Source organism: Mustela putorius, unplaced genomic scaffold (assembly GCF_011764305.1).
Source record: "Mustela putorius furo isolate JIRA1106 unplaced genomic scaffold, ASM1176430v1.1 tig00000929_pilon_pilon_pilon, whole genome shotgun sequence".
NCBI lineage: Eukaryota > Metazoa > Chordata > Mammalia > Carnivora > Mustelidae > Mustela > Mustela putorius.
In genome coordinates this window covers 5212593-5231458 of record NW_025421520.1, presented here as the reverse complement: position 1 = coordinate 5231458, position 18866 = coordinate 5212593, and the positions used below count along the sequence as shown (strand labels likewise).

General features: G+C 55.9%; 1 protein-coding gene across 3 annotated transcripts in view; it reads right to left on the bottom strand.

The window, feature by feature from the left end:
* The window catches only part of PRKAG2 (protein kinase AMP-activated non-catalytic subunit gamma 2), a 243734-nt gene that overhangs the window by 154777 nt on the left and 70091 nt on the right, over positions 1 to 18866 (bottom strand). For all 3 annotated transcript variants that reach the window (XM_045086350.1, XM_045086351.1, XM_045086352.1), the window contains exons 2-3: positions 14739 to 14810; positions 8875 to 9154 (exon numbers count right to left, since the gene is read on the bottom strand). In XM_045086350.1, the coding sequence (XP_044942285.1) occupies positions 8875 to 9154; positions 14739 to 14810 (352 nt within the window). The remainder of the gene's footprint in view (positions 1 to 8874; positions 9155 to 14738; positions 14811 to 18866) is intronic.

The window sequence follows — 18866 nt, the reverse complement described above, 5'->3', positions numbered from 1 at the left end:
CCGGGATCCTTTAATGAAATGTAACAGAAAAATACAACTTAAAAGAGACTGAACAACAGGGACGTCTATTACCTAGAACACTGAGCTCTGTGACGCACACCACCGTGAGGATTCCACGCCCACCTTCCTGTTCCGCCATCTTGCATGGGGGCCATGGTCACAAGATGGCCACCATAGCTCTGGAAACCACATCCTCACACCACAGTCCAAGTAAGGACAAGGAGTTAGTCCTCATGTATCTCTTTTTGTTGGGGGAGATGACTTTTTGATCCTTTGAAGAGTTCTCCTTATATTTTGTTGGCAAGACATAGGTCCCTGGTTCACCTCAAGGCCAGTAATCCTGAAACCAGACATTTCCCCAAATGGGAAAGGGCTAATTCCAACCGAACTAGACCAGTGATAAGTCCTGCCCTGGCCTGGATCCTGAATAAAACCAGGCTCTGTTATGAAGAAAGGGGGAGCACTCGTCAGATGGGTTGTCAGAGTCCGCCAACACCTGGTAAGGAGAAGGAGGGACTGAGGGACTGGTGGGGAGGGTGGGCAGAAAAGATACGAGAAAGGGGCTGCACACAGGAGCCAAGAGCATCATGGCCGCCTGTCTGTGTCTCCAGAGCTGGAGATGATCTCAGCGATAGGCAGAAAAACATTTCGAAGACTGTGTCTAATGGCTGAAGGGGGCTTAGCTATCTGACGGTGTTTACACAGATGCGTGCAGATGCTCTCAAATATATGTGTATGTTTAAGGACCAAATAGGCAGAGGAAAGACTGTGGCAGCTCCTCAGGGCCCCACAAAGGAGCCACCACTGAGAGGTAGACTAAACTCAGTGAGGTCAGAGGGGCCAATGGGTTCTGAGGAGAACAATCCAGGTGTCCTCAGGAAAGGGACGGGTCAAACCTTGCTTAGCACCCAACTGTGTTCGGGGCCGACCAGCTCACATGCACCAATGCCACCCCTGAGCTTGGCAACCCTGTGCAGGGCCCCTGAATCCAGGATAAGCAGCTGTCTTGCAGGGGTGCCGTGGGGCACATGCAGGCTCCGCGTGTAGATCTGAACTTGAGTCTGCACAAAAAGCGCGCTGCTGAATGGTGTGGCCTTCATGGTGCCAAAGGGACATCCACACACTAGTGGTGCCAAGCCCGGAACAACCCAGAGAGGCCCAGAGGGCTGATGCTGAGTAATGGCAGCTCTGACGGGGCAGGCAGCCTTGTTGGGGCCATGAGGACAAACAGGTGTCCCCAGAGCAAAAACCCAGCAGTCTAAGGGAGAACAGAAACCACCACCAGAGATGGACGCAGGCTCGTGTCCCCGCCCCTCAGGACCCGTCTGTGTGTTTCAGGAGTCCCCCCATCAGCTGCTTGCTTCTCGGCCTGAGAATGTGTTCATCTCTCCTATCTTGAGGCAAACAGACCAACTCAAAACTTCCTTGAGCCCCAATCCATCCATTTCTACTAGTCTACCTTGCTTTGCCAGGATAGGCTCAGCAAGGCTAGGCAAGAAATAAGCCCCAGGTTCTCAGTGGTTCGACATACAGGTTTCTTTTGGTCAGGTCGCCAGTCCCCACGGGGAGGCAGCTGGCTCTGGGCTACTCTCCCCACCGAGGACCTAGATCTGGCCCCAGCACTGTGGGCCCAACCCAGCTTCAGGGAGGGGCTGGGAGAAGCAGAGGAGCTCGCGCCACGACTGGGCACCGGGCGTGGCCACCCTTCACTCCCCTTCCCTTCCAGCTCACATGTCCCCTTCCCTTCGGACTCACAAGATATCTCCAACTCAGTCCTTGGCCAGGTCACACGCTCTCCTTCCCTTCCCTGCTGCTGAAACGGCTCTCCTGACAATCACCCACGAGGAACTGGCCTCAGGACCGGCCTCCTTCCTCCCCAGAGTGAGGGCATCTGAGCCCTGTGGTAACACCCCCCCACACACACACAAAAGTGTTCCTGTGATGTACAGATCACGAGCCAAACGTGACACGAACACCTGTTTCCTATCTGTGAAATGGCATCGCTGTCCCCTGGAAGGGTCACAGCGACACAGAAAATCACAGCGTGTGGGCCAGGAGTCTGAAATGAAGGCCGGCAGGTCCCCATGGCCTCTGAACCTGGGGGGGATCTTTCCTTGGCTTTTCAGCTTCTGGTGCCTCTGGCAACCCCTGGGGCTCCTCGGCTCGAGACACATCTCCCCCATCTCGGCCTTCCTCCCACCGTGTCCCCCTCTTCTTACAAAACACGAATTATGTCGGACGTGGCCCCCACCACCTCTAGGATGACTTTTTCTTAACTCGTTACATCCATAGCAGCTTTATTTCAATAAGGTCACATTCAGGGATTTTGGGGGGGGGTTAGGACCTCAAACTGTCTCTTTTGTGGGGACACAGATAAACCCACAGAAATTATTGTAAGGACTAAAATGAACTGGTACTTTTTAATAATCCTCCCACTACAGAGAGATTTTAAAAATCTACCTCTATTTTAGCAATCTACCTGAAATAGAGGGTTTATCTCATCTGATTCTCCACCGAGCCCTTGCCTGGTAACTTGACCTTAATTCCTACATGAGCCCCATTTCTCTGGCCCGCACGCCTGCTGCTGCCCGTGGATTTGCCGCCGGATTCAGGGCCTTCCTAACACGGGTGGTCATGTCCAGAGCCTGCAGAAGATTCACGTACCACCAGGAACTCTAATAAACAGCAATTTCAGACGCAAGTTCCACTCACCAGGGCCTGTGGGAAGGTCACCTCTGTGAAGCCGCCGGCCGGGACCGGCAACAGAGAAAGCAGCTGCAGGCTGGTGGGTCGGCAACTTCCTCCCTCACGGAGGCAGGGCTGGGATCCGACCTCAACCTTCCCGGGAGGCGGAGGGCGAGGCCCGATGGGTGGGTCGGTGTCCACGACCGTGTGGAGCAGCTGGTGGGCTGCCAGGAGCAGGAATTCGGTTTTAGCGGCAAGCTCTCTTTTGTGCGAAGGTGAGAGGGAGACCTCCTGCCTTTGGTGGAGAGGGAGCTTCTGCTTCTGTTCGTGTCTGTGTTTCTGAAGCGTTTATTCTGATGCGGTGCATCGTCTTGTCTGTCCTTTATCGTTGCCGAGAGAGTCGTGCTTACTTCTCGGTGAACACGGCCAACGCCCCACATTCAGAAGGAGCCCGAGCCCGAGCCTGAGAGCTGAGCACATGGGTGGACTCAGGGGTGGACGGAGGGTACTGGGGTTGCTGGACGCCCGCTAGTGCCAGGCGCTGATCAAGACGCTGAGAAAGGAGCCTAGGACCGAAGAGCCCCTCCGCTCGGAGAGCTTACATTCCTCTGGGAAAGGCAGCCAAGGGAACCAGTCCGTTCACAGCACTCGCTGTGGAGAAGAAGCATGTAATGTGCAGAATGTGCTGATTTTGTGCAGGCCCCAGAGGAAGGCCCTGCCGAAGAGGTGGCGTGAAGAGGCAGGTGGGAGCCGGGGGTGCGGTGGTCTTCCCTGAACACGGGAACCCCCTGTACCTGTGTCCTTCCTCTCTTCCGTCCGACCCAGCACCGTGACTGGGCTGCAGTCTCTGGTCTCACTACCAGAACTCCCACGTCCTGCCCGACTCAGACGCACCTTCTGGAGCCTTGACTTCACTCATCGGACCACCCGTCACGGACGTACGCACTTCTCCCTTGAATGCGCCCTACCTTCTCTCAGACAGACCCCCCAGCTCTTCTCTACCCAGACCACCATCCGGATGCTCTGAGCATCCAACCTACCGACTTCCAGCGATGGTGAGAAAGGTGTGATGTTCACTCGCGTTTACAGACCCATTTTTTCACCCTTTACAAAAGAAAGGCCTGACACCCCAAGACTATATTTTTCCATTTTGGGGGACATGTGAATAACATACAGTTTTGCTCCAGATGGAAATTATTTTGGTGTAAGGAATCTCCAAGGAAACCCTTCTCTTTTCCTCTCTTCTAAATGGCTGGCTGTTGTCCGACTATTGGCTTAGAGATTCCTAAAATCTTCTCCTTCCAGCAGAGTCTTCGCCTCTGGGTTAAAAGTAGATTGTGGGGCGCCTGGGTGGCTCAGTGGGTTAAGCCGCTGCCTTTGGCTCATGTCATGATCTCAGGATCCTGGGATAGAGTCCCGCATCGGGATCTCTGCTCAGCAGGGAGCCTGCTTCCCTCTCTCTCTCTCTGCCTGCCTATCTGTCTACTGTGAACTCTCTGTCAAATAAATAAATAAAAAAAAATCTTTGAAAAAAAAAAAAGAATGAGAAATTATTTCTACCTATTCATTAAAAAAAAAAAAAAAAGTAGATTGGGGAGTTCAACTCAGACCACCTGAGTTCAAATCTTGGTTCTACCACGTACCAGCTGTGTGGGCCTTCGCTCCATGACGTACCCTCTCTGTGGCTCAGTTTTTATTTTGATAAAAATGGTAAAAAGTCACTTTATAGAGTCTTACACAAGGACTAAAGTAATTGTCAGGAAGGACGCACTCAGGAGACAGGGTAAAGCATTTGTCGTTATTTGTGATTGTTAGGCGTAATATTTGTAATGACAACAATTAGAAAGCGAAGTTTAGTGACATGACACGAAGCCACTCTTGAGGTCCTTGCTGACTGTGCAAAATTATTTTATTATTTTAAAAAACTTCAATCTTATTATTTGAGTTCATGAACATATTGACCGGGCTTTCTTTTGCTCGTCTCCAAAGGCAAGATTCAGTTCTAAAAACCCCTTTGAAGATAAAGCTTCACCCTTCTGGAAGCTTCTCCTGCCGCATGATTGCTTTGGACTTCTGGTGCTACTAGACGGTAGCTCGGTCCAAACACTTCAGACTCTGCGGACCAGATCCTACGGCTGCAACATGATGGCAGTCACAGTCCAAAGAGCCAAACAGGCGTGACTGTTTTCAACAGAGCTTTATTTGTAACAACAGGTGGCCAGTCAGATTTTGTCCCCGGACTCTGGTTTGCCCACCACTGTTATTAGAAGACGGGGCAGAAGAGTGGATGATTGTTTTGGGTGGGATTAGACCTTGACCATCATGAGAATTATGTTTGGGGCTACAGTGGGGCTGGAGGGAGTATGATAAAAACCCAGAGTCCCCAAGACATGCCTCGAATCCACACGCCACTGGATCAGCAGAGCAGAGGGAGTGGGAGGTAGCAGCCGTGCCTCACTAGCAGGTCCTCCATGGGATGGATCCTTCTAGAAGCAAGATTTGGTTCTCTTCCCTGGGCCACAAACACCAGCCAACCTGGGAATCGCTGGTCCCAAGGCCAGATGTGGCATCGGGATCCGTAGCTCCCACCCGCATTCCCTTTCTTGTTCTCAGAGCGTCTGAAGAGGACCGCGCTCATGACTTCTCTCCGACTCCTTCCTTTGCCCCGATCCTTGATGACGGTGCTCGTCAAGCTCGACTACACATCCGTGCCACCCGGGGAGCTGCTGAACCTTCAGATTCTAGGTCCGCCCTGTGGGGCCTAAGTCACCCGATAGAAAGACAGGCTGCAGCCAGAACTCCAGGAGAAATGGGCCTGCCCTCGAGAGGCAGGACTTGGAAAACATCCTTCCTTGTGCTGGTCGGACACAACGCAGGGTTGCCGCCTACGGAGGGAGTGGTGTGCACACTTACAAGTGTACATAGAGTGACGGGATGGAGCCCCCAAAGGGACGCTGTGTACCCGCCCGCATGCCGGGCACTGGGAGAGTAGAGTGTGAGAGCTGCCTGTTGGGCTCTTCTCTGGGAACTCCCTGCCCATGTCTGGGGTGGGGTGGGGGGGTGGGTCATGGGTCATTCTAGTCTTGCTGCAGCATCTGCCCCTCCCCCCACAACCAGCCGGTTCAGAGACCCTGACTGGGCGAATCAGGTATCCTATAATGACTTCCGCGTGGCAAGAGGAGAGACACAGAGACAATGAAGTCTCTGGATCTCATGGAAAGATCCGCGCACTCTCGCTGCCAAGGCCCCCACAGCCAGCCCGGTCCCCTTCCTTCCTGAGTCCCCAGCAGTCAGCTCTTCTTCGAATCCTATAAATACCCCCAAATCCTTCCAATGAGTTGTTTTCCTTGTTTTTTTTTTTTAAAAAAAAGTGGTATGAAAGAAGGATGGGGACCAAAATTCGATTCAGAAATGAGGCTAGAGAAGCCCGCTTTCCGCCCCTCGTACAGAGGCAGCTCGAGACGTCCAGCAGGCCACAGAGCTGTTACACGGTCAGTGTCCATCACAGACAAAAAAACCCGATCGCTCGCAAGCTCAGCTCTTCTCAGCACCAAGGCTGGACAGGAAACGTCTCCCAGGGGCCTTGGGGAACGAACGACGTCTTTGCGATGCTCTTCCAGGGGACACCGTGGGGCTCACGGGCTGTTTCTCATAAAGACCCTCCACGCAGACTGATGAGAGACATTACTCTCAGGCTCCATCATGCGAAACCCGTACCGGGGCAGCGGGGAGCAACACACGGTCTGGGGCCCTGGATCCAGGAACTGATTCAAGTAGGCGGGAAGGCAGCAGACGGCACACTCTGCAAGCACGCCCCCTGCGAGCACATCTGCAGACCAGGCAGCGGGGAGCCCAGGTGACCCTCCTCCCGGCCCAGTAGGGCACCCCTCCCGCCAGGAAACCGACCTTCATTAATGACAGGGCCTGGCAGGATGGGCTTCCACTTGGGGAATACCCATGTTCCTGGGCTCAGTGGTCCAGGGTCAAGAGCATGGGTCTTGGGACCGGCCTACTCTGGTCTGAGCCTCCCCTCCCAGGGAGCTCCTGTGCAGAAGCCAAGCGCCCAGCCCCACCTGATCAATGCTTGTTTTCACAAGCAGCTGGAGCCAACCAGAGCCTCCCCGAGCTCAGTCTACAGCTGCCTGGCCAGATGGTAGAGAAGAGCCTTGACAAGTTAGGGATACTCCATATCATCTTAGAAGACAGACCCTGGAAACAGGATTTTCTGGCCAAGAACATTGAAGAGCCCTTTAAAATGCCAAACAGAAAAAGGCAGCATGGCCTTCTGCTTCCCAGGGAGCTGCAGGGCCAGCCCAGCACCACCACCCAACTCACCACTCTCCCAAACTCCGTGTCTTGGCGGCTCCCTCCCGCCTTCAGAAATGACCCTGGCCTTCACAGGCTGGCCCGTCTCCACCCACAGATCCTCTCCATTCCCAGCCCTTGACGTGAACCATACATCTTGGCTTTTCCTATGTGACCCATGGACTGGCCTAGACAGTGTCCTCTCCACTCATGCCTTTCCGGGAGCCTCAGAATGTGAACTTTTTGAATGGGTAACACTGCAGACGTAATCCGTTAAGACAAGATGCGACTATACTAGAGCAGAACAGTCTGCTAATCCGAGACTTAGCTCTTACAAGAAGTGGAGCGGAGACCCACGGCACAGACACACGAAGGAAAGATGCCGTTCGAAGATGGAGGGAGAGGCAGGGATTGGAGTGACGCTGCTCTAAGGCAACGGGGACCACGGGTTACCAGCACCACCAGAAGCCAAGAGAAAGACGTGGAATAGATTCTCCCTGAGACCCTTCAGAGGGAGAAGCACCTTTGCCATTCGAGTGGCATCTTGAATTTGGACTTCCGGCCTCCAGAACTGTGACAGTCTACATTTCTGTTGCTCGAACCACTCGGTTGTTACAGCAGCCCCAGGAGGCTAATACAAGGTAGTTCCATTATAACCAACACAGGCGTGATGCCACCAGTGAAACAAGGCGTCCTGACGTCGACCCACCCAGCATCCCCTCCTCTTAGAGGATATTTGAGAGTTTCACGATCTCGGTCAAGGAAGCCTCAACTCTCTCGAGCGTTAGGACATCAGTGCCTGGACACGCCCCTCTCCCTACTGGGTTTGTGGACTTAATTCCCAATGGCATGTCACCCAGTGGCTGGAGGGCCACTCTGACCCATGACCTTTGTGCATTGACGCTTAGGGTCAGTCATTAGGGGGATGACGTCAGGGGTACCAGCAACCATACCCCACACCACACAGAAAAGGAAAGAGAGAGCCCCCGCCCTTTCCTTCTAAGCCCCAGACACTGAATCTGTGCTCTGTGCCTTGGTCGTGCCAATCAAGTATTGCTTTATCCTGCGGGTCCTGAGTGTAACACGCGATCTGGAAAAAAAGGAAGGCGACCGACCGACTGCACGCCAAAGGGCGAGTTTGGTTCCCAAATTCCTGCCGTCCCAAACAGGAGCTGTCTAATCATCATGGAGACTCAGACTGCGTGGGGAGATGTGCTAAGACACGGGGAAGGAGGAAACCCGCTCTGTCTACTTTGCGGCTTGTCCGTTACACTCCCAGGTCTGATCAACGGTGCTCAACTGGGAGTATTTTGTCCTTAAGTCACAGATACTCACGAGGGTGAAGAGTGCTCACCTAAACACACATTTTCTTCCTTTCCTTGTTTCCCCAGTAAATCAACCCCAGCTGCCCAGCACCCAAAACAGAAAGTCAGGATCTGTCAGAAACAGGTCCATTCAAACCCCACAAAACCAAGCCACAGGTAGTGAGGAGCACATCTGGCAGAGCAAACCAAGGTCTGGGTCCTCTGGCCCCAGGGAATGTGCCGAAGCTTAGCTTGCTGCAGGTGCAGATTTCAGGGAAGCCTATGGGCCCAGGTTTCATGTAGCTGTCCTTACAAGTCCCACTGGGAGGACTGGGACGTTTGCGCTGCCCCCGTACCGACGGCTTTGTGTAGGCAGAAAATGGCAGGTGGAAACCAACCGTGTTCTGGAGAGAGCGCTGTCCTTGGGGGACAGACAAGACGCATGCACTCGGCACCAAGTCACCGACACCCCCCCGGCTGGCCTGGGTGCCCCTGCGAATGGCATGTGCCCCACTGGCCCTCGGAGGTCAGGTCCCCAGCAGCCCAGCACCCACCTGAATCAATAGCATCAATGTCTTACTTTTTCTGGAGCGGGAGAAGAACCTGATGCCCCCGGGGGAGGTAGACGGGTTGGAGTTGGGAGAAGAATCCTTGGACGAGGAGCGGAAGATCCCGCTGAAGCTCATGCGGCGGGGGGAGCGGGGTGGGGACTCCTGATAGGAGAACGGGAACACGGTTTTGGGAGAGCCAGGGCTGGTCTTGGGTCTCACGGGAGCGGACACGGGGCTGGAGGGCCGGTGTTGGGGGCCTCTGGAGAAGAACCCTTTAGAGGGGCTGCCCGAGCTGCAGGGGCTGTCCACCTGGGGAGAGACAGACAGACAGACGGGTCATTCCGAGCACAGGCACTCAGCCCTCAGCCCTGCACTGAGTCGGTCCCTCCCGTGCCTGCCCCTCTGGACGTTCTCTGTCACGAGGCTGCTCCTCCGTGGCCCCAGCCCCAGAAACAGCCCTGAGCTCTTGTGCAAACACAGGGGGCCACCCCATGGTCTGGAGGAAAGCACGGGACCCAACGGGGCTCGTCCGCGCCACCCGGAGGCCCACTGACTGCGCCCCAGCTCTCCGGAGGAAGTTCCTGGGACGGGAAAGGCGGCAGGAAAGGCTGGAGGCCTGGGTTTCCCCTTCATCCCATCTGGGGGTCTGTCTGACACTCTGACACTATCCCTCTCGAGGTCTGACCACACCGACGCGATGTTCTCTTGGCCCTCGTCGGAGGAGGAAACAGGCATCTCTACGACCTGAACCGTGGTGAGCCCAGGGCTCGGGTCCGACGTGACCTGGCGCTGGAAGCATGGATGTCCCCTCCGAGCTGCTGTGGCACGGGACGACAGGGGTTGCGGACAGAGCTCAGGAAGCAAGTGAACAAGGCCGAATACCTCGGGGGCGCACTCCATGGGTGACTTGACCTTGACGGTCTGGGAAATGTCCGGACTCTTCCTGTAACTTCAAGCCCAAGCGTGCAGCTCACAGACTTGGAGGCACATCAGGTGTGTCCTGCTGGGGGGCGCAGGGACTGGTACTTGCAGCCCGAGGGGAAGGGTCTGATCCCAGCTCACCCCTCACTGGGCCCTCCTGACTCACTTAGGCTCTCTCTGTGCCTGCTTCCTCATCTGTTAAGACCAGGTGTCATGCCCACCCCTGATGCACAGGAACCGGCTCTGCATGTTCTGCTCCTGCCGTGGCTTCGGCAAACTTGCAACACAGGAGCCGGAAGGACCTCAGGGCCCTCCTGGTCCCACAGCAGGAAAGAACAGCAGCTTGTCCACACGGCTCCTGGGGCACACAGGCCAGGGAAGCAGCCAGCACAGAGACCCTGGGAGGCCACTCGGCAGGTGGCCACAGATGTATGAAGGCAGGTGAGCCCATGTGACCAAAGGCAACCTCTGTGCAGCTCTGGCCGCTCTGTCCACACGGGGCCAGTGGGGGGCCCAGGGCCCCTGTGAGCTCTCCCACCACCAGAGGGAACCCCGAACTGGGCTTGTGGCTCCTTCCAGAAGGCCGTGCCCTTGTGCGGACCCCTTCGGTGACCCTTAATCACAAGTCACTTCTCCCTGCAACTCTTCACCCTATGCCCGAGGGCCCGTGTGGCCATGTGGGGGGAGCACCGGCTGGCTCCCAATCCCTTGGGCAGGTGAGTTTCCAAGCCAGAGGACGGGCACAACAGATGCATCACGCAAGCACCTCTCCTCCTAGAGAGGCCAAGTTTTTCTTTGTCCATTTAATACAGAAAACATCTAACCCTCCAACCCTGTCATTAGCGCTCTGGGTCTTGCTACTCTCTCCCTCCCCAAGGGACTCAGGCTTTCTGGAGTTTTTCTGAACCCCAAGGAGAAGCTCTCCAGGTAACAGATGTGGCTGTCGACACGGGGGGTGGGGGCAGGGGGAGGAAGAGCACACAGGGTGGGAAACGACCCTGCAGCGCACAAGCAAGGAGTGTGGACACAGGGACCGGAGGTGGAAGCCGGCCCAGCATCTGGCAGCCTGGACGAGTGACTTAAGCTTCAGGGTCCTCCTCCGTCCAGCGGGGACACTAGGTCGACTCACTGGGTCTGTGCTTAAGGAGACCGCCGACAGGGAAGCCCCGGCACAATTTCTGGACACGGTAAGTCTATGCGTATTTGATCCACACGCCTTGTCATGAATTAGGAACGAACAGTTGCTTGATATGCGCGGAATGTTAGGGAGGCCGGGCTGAATCATGGAAGGACGCCTCATGCGGCCTAAGAACCTCACTCCTCTCTGAGGCTTTTTAGCCAGGGAGTGGCACAGTCAGATTTGCTCGGGGCGGACCATCTGCTAGCCTCTCCCCGTCACTTGCCAAGCACCACTAGCCGGAAGCCAGGAGAAGGGGCCAGTGGGACGCAGGGTGAAGGTCACAAAGCTGGTAAGTGGTGACATGGGACTTCGGGGCCCGTGGCCTTAATCTTTACACCGTATCGGTCCCGAGAGCGGCAGAAATAGCCGAGAGGCGGAGCAGCCTGGTAGACGTGCGGTGACGTCAAGGTCAAGTCTGAGGGCAGAGGCCGGAGTCCCGTTCAGGCGCTACTTGCAAGGCTAACCGCACAGTGGAGCCCCGTGTTTGCTCCGCTCCGCACCGTGCTGGGAGCTCCGCAGGGAGAAGGCAGAACCACCGAGCCGGTGCTGGCCTCGGGGTCGGGCGCGGGGGGACAAGACGGGGATGGCCCATGAAGAAAGGGTGAAACACTGTCCCACGGGGGTCGGGGGGTGGAGTCAGAGAAAACCCGAAAGCTGATGGGCTTTGGACAGGCTGATGGGTGGAGGGCACCCAGGGCCTGAGAAGGAGGAGACAGAATGGGAAGGGCAAACAGCCATTTTCTTGGGCCGCCAGGGATGGGTGGCGCCAAACACCACCGGGGAGCCTGCCATGGGGGGAGGCGGCTCTGCGTGCCAGCCTGAACCTCGTTTGATAAACCAGGGGGAGGCCTAGGGTTCTCCTGCCGGGGATTCCACTCTGTACTGAGAATTCCAGGCCAATGAGTCAGGCACTGAGGAGGAACCCAGAGAAAGTAGACCTTTCCCCAAAAAAGGCCAGATAATGGGAGACATGGCCAGCTCCGCCTTCTCCCATGGGGGCGGACCGTGAGAGCCTAATCGTGCTCCTGGGCAGTGGGAGCCAGCACGCCCCCGTCTGCTCCGCTCACTGGGTGGGGGTGATGCAGATCCGGGCATCAATGGAAGGTGCCAGGGACGGGGCCTCAGCTTGTGCCTATAGCAAGCTGCTGTCCAACAGAACTTCGGTAAATGTCACTGGATGAGTCCCTGTGTCTGGATGAACAAAAGGGCCCAGAGACTCCCCAGGTGTGTGCTGCTGGGCAGGAGCAAACGCGGGGCAGGCAGTCAGGCCGTCTGCCAGGAGGGCCGCTGAGGCAAAGGCCAGGCTGCCTGGTGCTCAGAACACCCTCCCCACCGGCCCAGATGCCACGCCATGCTGGCAGACCCAGAGTGACGCCCGTCGTGTGGAAAGATCTAGAAATCCTGGCATTAAGCTTCCCCGAGGGGCTGGCCTGGGAACCACAGGCTTCAGCTGTGTGGAGTCAAGGGGACCAGAAGCGCCTCACAGACGCACAGTGTGCGACAAAGAGCTGCCGTCTCGAGGGGGAAAGACAGCACAGACGGGGTGAAGTGAGGGGCCTGGGGGACCGCATGGACAGACATTATGGCACGCCAGGTAGGTGTCCTGCAGGCATCAGCAGCACCTGTGAAGGGGTGCTTCTGTCTCCCTTCGTATGGGCTCCTGGGACCCAGAGGGGCCGCCAAGCACCCGCCTGTTCCCACACATCTGTGCCCGCGGAGCCTAGCGGCACCTCCCACCCTCTTGGCCGCCCGCATCACGTCTGCAGAAAGGACTGGCTGCCCGAGAATCTAACCCACGTGCCCCTTCACAGGGGTGTTGACACCGTGATCTGGGTTGTGAAGAGGAAGGATGGAATCTGGCCGGGGAGGAGCGCGGCCCTTCCGAGGCGGTCTGGAGAGTCTTCTTGGTAGTGGCCAAACTCTGCCTCTCAAAAAGGCCGGCTTTCCATCTATATAATTCCAGGTCGCTGGAGTCTCACGGGGATTCACTGGAGAACCGCCAAGGTTCAAGGGTCAGGAGGAGGGAGGGGGATGGGGCAGAGGTGCGTGTGGGGAAGCCAAGGGAAGGCCACGAGCAACAGGTCAGTGGGAATCCCAAGCGTCCGCGCCCTGTCCACTCGCAGCCAGTGGCCTGTCTCTAGTTATGTCGGGGAGAAGCGCCTTCCCAGCTGACTGGGCACGGAGGTCCCTCCATCTCCTGCACCACCGCCCAGACCCTCTGGAACAATTCACTGCCTTCTTGGGAGGTCACGCCCTCGTCTCCTGCGAGGCCACAGGCACGGGAGGCCCGTGTCCCACACGTCATCATCACCAGTGTCCCGCAGCATTCAGAGGATACAGTAAACCCTCCAAGGTCCCTCTCCGCTCTGCAGTCACGCATTTGTGACAGTGATTTGGCTCTGGAACCCTCTGGGAGCCCCCAAAATGGGGGCTGGTGGGGCTGGATGAGGCCCCAGTCCTCACCGTGGGTCTTTACTGCGTGCTCAGTCCTGCCTTAGGTTTCACTTGAAGGAGGGCATCTCAGAGTCAAACCCTTGGACGCGGCCAGCCCGAGGGGACAAAGAGGTCGGCCTGCAGCCTCAGACTGGCCTGCTGGGCGGGGAGGTCTGCTTCTCCTTCCTGAGAGCATCCTCTGAGTGCCGTCTTGGGCTGGGCCACAGTGACTGCTCATCGGGCCGCCTGCTCACTCAGGACGGGGAGCTGGGAACAGTGGAAACCCAGACGGGGAGCTGGGAACAGTGGAAACCCACACGCCTGACCCAGTACGTTGCCTTCATTGTGGGCAATTCGAATGCTTAGGGAACAGGCTAGCTTCCCCAGCACGGGCGCTCTCGCCACCACCCCAGGCTGCCAGTACCCAGAGCTGAAGCATCGTGGGGTTCTGAATCTCCACTCAGACAAGGCTCATGGCAGCCCGGGGGCCGGCCCCTCGCCACGCCACCTCTCACTGGGCCGTGGGGAATGGGGCCAGGAAGGACTTGCCACCCAGCTCTCTGGGTGCCCCCTCGGTCCTGACTGCAGGCTGCCTTGACCTCCCCTTTCTCGCCAGGTCCAACGAGCCTCATGGGATACACACTCCTTCTTGGCTGCCTGACCCTGGATGGCCACCAGCCTTGTTGAGCGGCTGACTGGCCGGTGGGGGAGGAGGCAATGAGCTACAGAGAGGCAAGGAAAAGTGGTGTGGACACCGAAGGGAAGGAAGGCCTAGAACAGGACGGGTGTGGGGTGTGGCAGGCGGAAGGGATTCCTGCCCAAGATGGGACAAGCCAAAGCCTTGGACTGTCTCCAAATTGCCCATTTACTGATCCTTTTAGCCTCTTCTCTTGGCTTGTTGTTGATTTTCCATGTTTCCTCTGCCTTCTTTGGGGAGTCTGAGGGGGCCGTGGCTGAACCCAGACAGAGAAGAAGAGAAAGGAGCAAAGCCCGGCAGGCTCTCAGATTAGACAGCTGGCAGGTGGGAGGAGCATGGCCGCATGAGGTGGGTGCACTACTGGTAAGCAGGTGCAGTGCAAGTAGGAGCACAGGTGGATGAGCAGTGGGAGCACAGGTGCATGGGCAGGTGGGAGCACAGGTGGATGAGCAGTGGGAGCACAGGTGCATGGGCAGGTGGGAGCACAGGTGGATGAGCAGTGGGAGCACAGGTGCATGGGCAGGTGGGAGCACAGGTAGATGTACAGGTGAGAGCACAGGTGGCTGAGCAGGTAGACATTTTTCCTGGGCTCTCACTGAGGGAGTCTTGCCTCAGTGGCACCTCAGATGAGCCATGAGAAGCTGTGAGAAATGTGGCCTCACCTTACGAGAAGAATGCTTTTCTGAGCTCTCCAGGTCTCCATCCAGGAGCGGCATGGCAAAGGAACTCAGGTCCTAGAAAGGAAAGAGAGCATATGGTCAACAGGATGGCCCTCAGGTGTCCATCCAGCCTTGCCCGGGGGCAGCACTGGCTCTATGTACGCACCATGTCCCCTTCCTGAGTCCTCCGAGCACCGACCACCATGGAGGGGTGTGGATGCAAAGGGAGTAAAACAAGGGGTGACAACATGTTAGCTTCTTCAAAGAACCTGAGCATGCATCCCTTCTAGAACATGAGGCTACACTGCGCCCCCCATCACCGAGGGAGGAGCAAGGGGAAGAGGTCGGGACTGGAGGCAGGAAGGAAAGCGCCCCAGGAGGAAAGCAGGAGTGGACAGCAAAGGCTTCTCGGCGCCTTGGGAATGGCTCATGGACAGGCCCCCATCTCAGGACACAGAACGTGGGGCCTCAAGGAAGCAGTCCAGGATGCGCGTCTTCCCGGGAGAGATGACAGGGCCTCGTGGGGAGGAGCTCGGGGCTGGTGGCTGGGCTGGAGTGGTCAGTGAAGTCGGGTGACACCATGGCCAAGAGGAGTGGTGTGTGTCCAACTTGGGTCACTTCCCCCGTCCCTCTGCTCCTCCTCCCCCGGTCTCACCTGGTGACCTCCTGCACAGCCTGGAAAGAAGCTGCGTGTAGGAGAACTTGCCTGAGTTCTTAACCTTTCTTTTTTTCCCTTTTCATTGTGGTAAAATGCATGTAACATAAAGCTTTCCATCTTAACCATGTTAAGCGCACAGCTTAATAGTGGTAAGCATGTTCCCACCATGCCATCATCACCACCATCTGCCTCCAGAATGTTCTCATCTTGCAAAACAGAAATTCTGTCACCATGAGACAACTCCCCATCCCCTTCGCCCAGAGCCCGGCAATCACCATCCTGCTTTCTGTCTCTATGAACATGACAAGGCGCTGCCTCAATTACATGGAATCATGCACTATTTGGCTTTTTTTTTTTTTTTTAAGATTTTATTTATTTGACAGACAGAGATCACAAGTAGGCAGAGAGGCAGGCGGGGGCGGGTGGTGCGGGAAGCAGGTTCCCCACTGAGCAGAGACCCCAATGTGGGGCTCGATCCTAGAACCCTGAAATCATGACTTGAGCCGAAGGCAGAGGCTTTAACCCACTGAGCCACCCAGGCACCCCTGGCTTTTTTTGTGACTGGAATATTCATTCTACTTAAGCACAATGTCTTCAGAGTTCCTCTGTGACGTAGCCTGTGTCAGAGTTTCCTTCCTTTTGGTTCCATTGTAGCGATGCACCACATCTTGTCTACTCATTCAACCACCAGTGGACACTTGGGTCCCTTCGACCTCTTAGCCCTGGTGAGCTGCTGTGAACATAGGTGTTGAAGTATGTCTCCCCCATAACCGCCCAAAGTCATAGATTGAAGTTGTAACTCCCAGATCCTCAGAATGTGACTGTCTTTGGAGATAGGGTCTCCACTGAGTTAAAATGAGGTCATATGGGTGGGCCCTGATGCAGTGTGGCTACTGTCCTTGAGGAAGAGATTATTAGGACACCAACACAGAAGGAAGACCATATAAAGACACAGACAGAAGATAGCCATCTACAAGTCAGAAAGAGGCCTCAGAAGACACCAACCCTTCCAACTCCTTGATTTCGGACTTCGAGCCCCCAGAATGGTGAGGACAGAAAGTCACCCAGCTCTGTGCTACTCTGTCATAGCAGCTCTAGCAAATGAATTCGTATACATATATTTCGTTGAGATCCTGCTTTCAATTCTTTGGGTAAACACCCCAAAGCGGAATTTCTGGATCCCATGGGAATCCCATTTTTAATATTCTTGAGGAACCGCCAGCCCGTTCTCCACAGCAGAGGCCCTGCTTCGCATTCCCACCAACAGGGCACAAGGTTCCAACGTCTCCACATGCTCACCAATGCTTGCTACTTTCTGGGTCTGGTTTTGTTTCTATAGGAGCCATCTTGAAGCGTGTCGGCTGGTACCTCATCATGGTTTGGATCCTCTGATGGGATCTTTCATATGGGACCTCTTTTCAGGAGCTTCTGGCCATTGGTGCAGCTTTTTCGGAAAAATATCTGTTCAAGAAGCCCTTTGACCATTTTTTAACCCAGGTGGCTTGTCATTGAGTTGGTAGGAGTTCTTTCTGTATTTTGGACACTAACCTTCTATCAGATACATGATTTGCAAATATTTTCTCCCATTCTGGAGGTTGTCTTTCACTCTGTGGATTGTGTCCTTTGGGGGCACAGTTCTTAATTTTGAGGTGGTCCCATTGATCTATTTTTACTTTGTTGCATCTGCTTTTGGTGTCATAATCAAGACTTCAGGGCCAAATCCAATGTCATGAGCTCTTCCCCTCTGTCGTCTTCCAAGCCTATTTTAGTTTCAGCTCTCATGTTTAGGTCTGTGATCTGTGCTCAGCTAGTTTTCCTGTATGGTATAAGGTGTAGGTCCAACCTCACTCTTCTCCAGGTCCATAATGTCCCCAACACCATGCGCTGGAAAGACTGTCTTTCTCCCACTGAATGATTTTGGCACTCTACTCACAAATCATTTGGCCACATATGTGATGGTTTCTTGGGGCGTTTCTATTCTATTCCATTGGTCTCTATGTCTGTCTTCCTGCCAGCACCACACTGTTTTAATTACGATGAACTCGTAATAGGTTTTGATATCAGGAACTATGAAATATCTTACTTTGTTGTTTTTTATTATTATTATTTTCAAAAATTGTTTTGGCTACTCAGGGTTCCTTGAGTATTTCCATACAAATCCACTTAGGATAGATTTTTTTCCCCCATTTCTTCCCCAGAAGGCGCCAGCTCTCGGGCTTGTTCTCCAAGACTTTCAGCCTTGCCCCTTTCAGGCCATCTCAAACCTCTGCTCCAAGAGCGAACCCTGAAGTAGTGGGCCTTATAGTACATGGGCCCCTCCCCTCATGCCCCGGGGAACTTGGCAATGGCTTCCACACCTGTTCCAAGGGAACACACTGGGGACTCGGGTCCCACCACAGAGGCGAGCCGGTTAGCCTACAGTGCAGTACGGGCGTCCCCACCATTCCGCTGGCAGCCCAGGGGGACGGCCCCCAGCTTCCCAGGGGACCGCTGGGAGGAGCCACGGTCAAGAGCTCTGGGCCAGGCCTCACAGCCCCCAGTGCAGGCCCCGTGGATCTGCCAACCTCTGCAGCCTTGTTTCTGATGTGTTCCACACCCCGGCACGTTTCCGCAAGCGCGGACGGACTGCTGCGGCTCTTCCGCGCCCGGCTGCGCATCCGTGGACACTCCGCTGGGAAGGCCAACTCGGTCCCTTGCACACCTCAGTTCAAGGCCGCCCTCCGGCAACTGTCCATCCCGGGAGAACAGACCCTGCTTTGCGAGAGTCCCTCCTGCACAGGGCCAGCCTCCGGCACAGAGCCTGGCCCAGGGCCGAGTGGGGACGGCCAGCTCTGGTCCCCGCTCTCCGCCTGCCCTAAGCTCGCGGCCGCCTCTGGGCTTCGCAGCTCTTCCTAACCTTCACCCCCAACCGCCAGTCCTGGGTCGCACGGGGTGAACTTCTACAGACCATGCAAGGCCCAGTCCCCGTATTATCTCCAGCGCCGACCCGCCTTCAGGCAGAACAAATTCTTCTCTTCTCTGTGTTCCCACCACTGAAGACAAGCCCTGATGACAGGACTTCTCAGGCCACACTGTGCTCCTTCATCAGTCTGCTTCTCCGGCTAGACTTCCAGCTCATCGGGGGCAAGGGCGGGCCGTTTGCGTGGCTCTTCCCTGTCCGCATCTGCGGGACGCGCGGTGGGCACGCAGTGTTTGAACCCGCACCCCCTGACTCCGTGGCGGCCAGAGGCGGGGCAGCGCCGTCTGAGCCGACGGCCCGGCAGCGAGCAGGCCCTGCGCGGTTCAGCTCCTTGGGAAGGAGGACGGGCCAGGTGTGGGTGCTTATCTCCCATTTTAATGAGTACATTCCTCTCCGGTTTCAAATAATCATTACCCTCGAACATTCGTGCGGTACAACAGTTTCCACACACGAAAGCCTTTTCACAAATACTTATTTGTTCCTTAAAGCACCATCAGGCTCTCGCCCCGAGGCC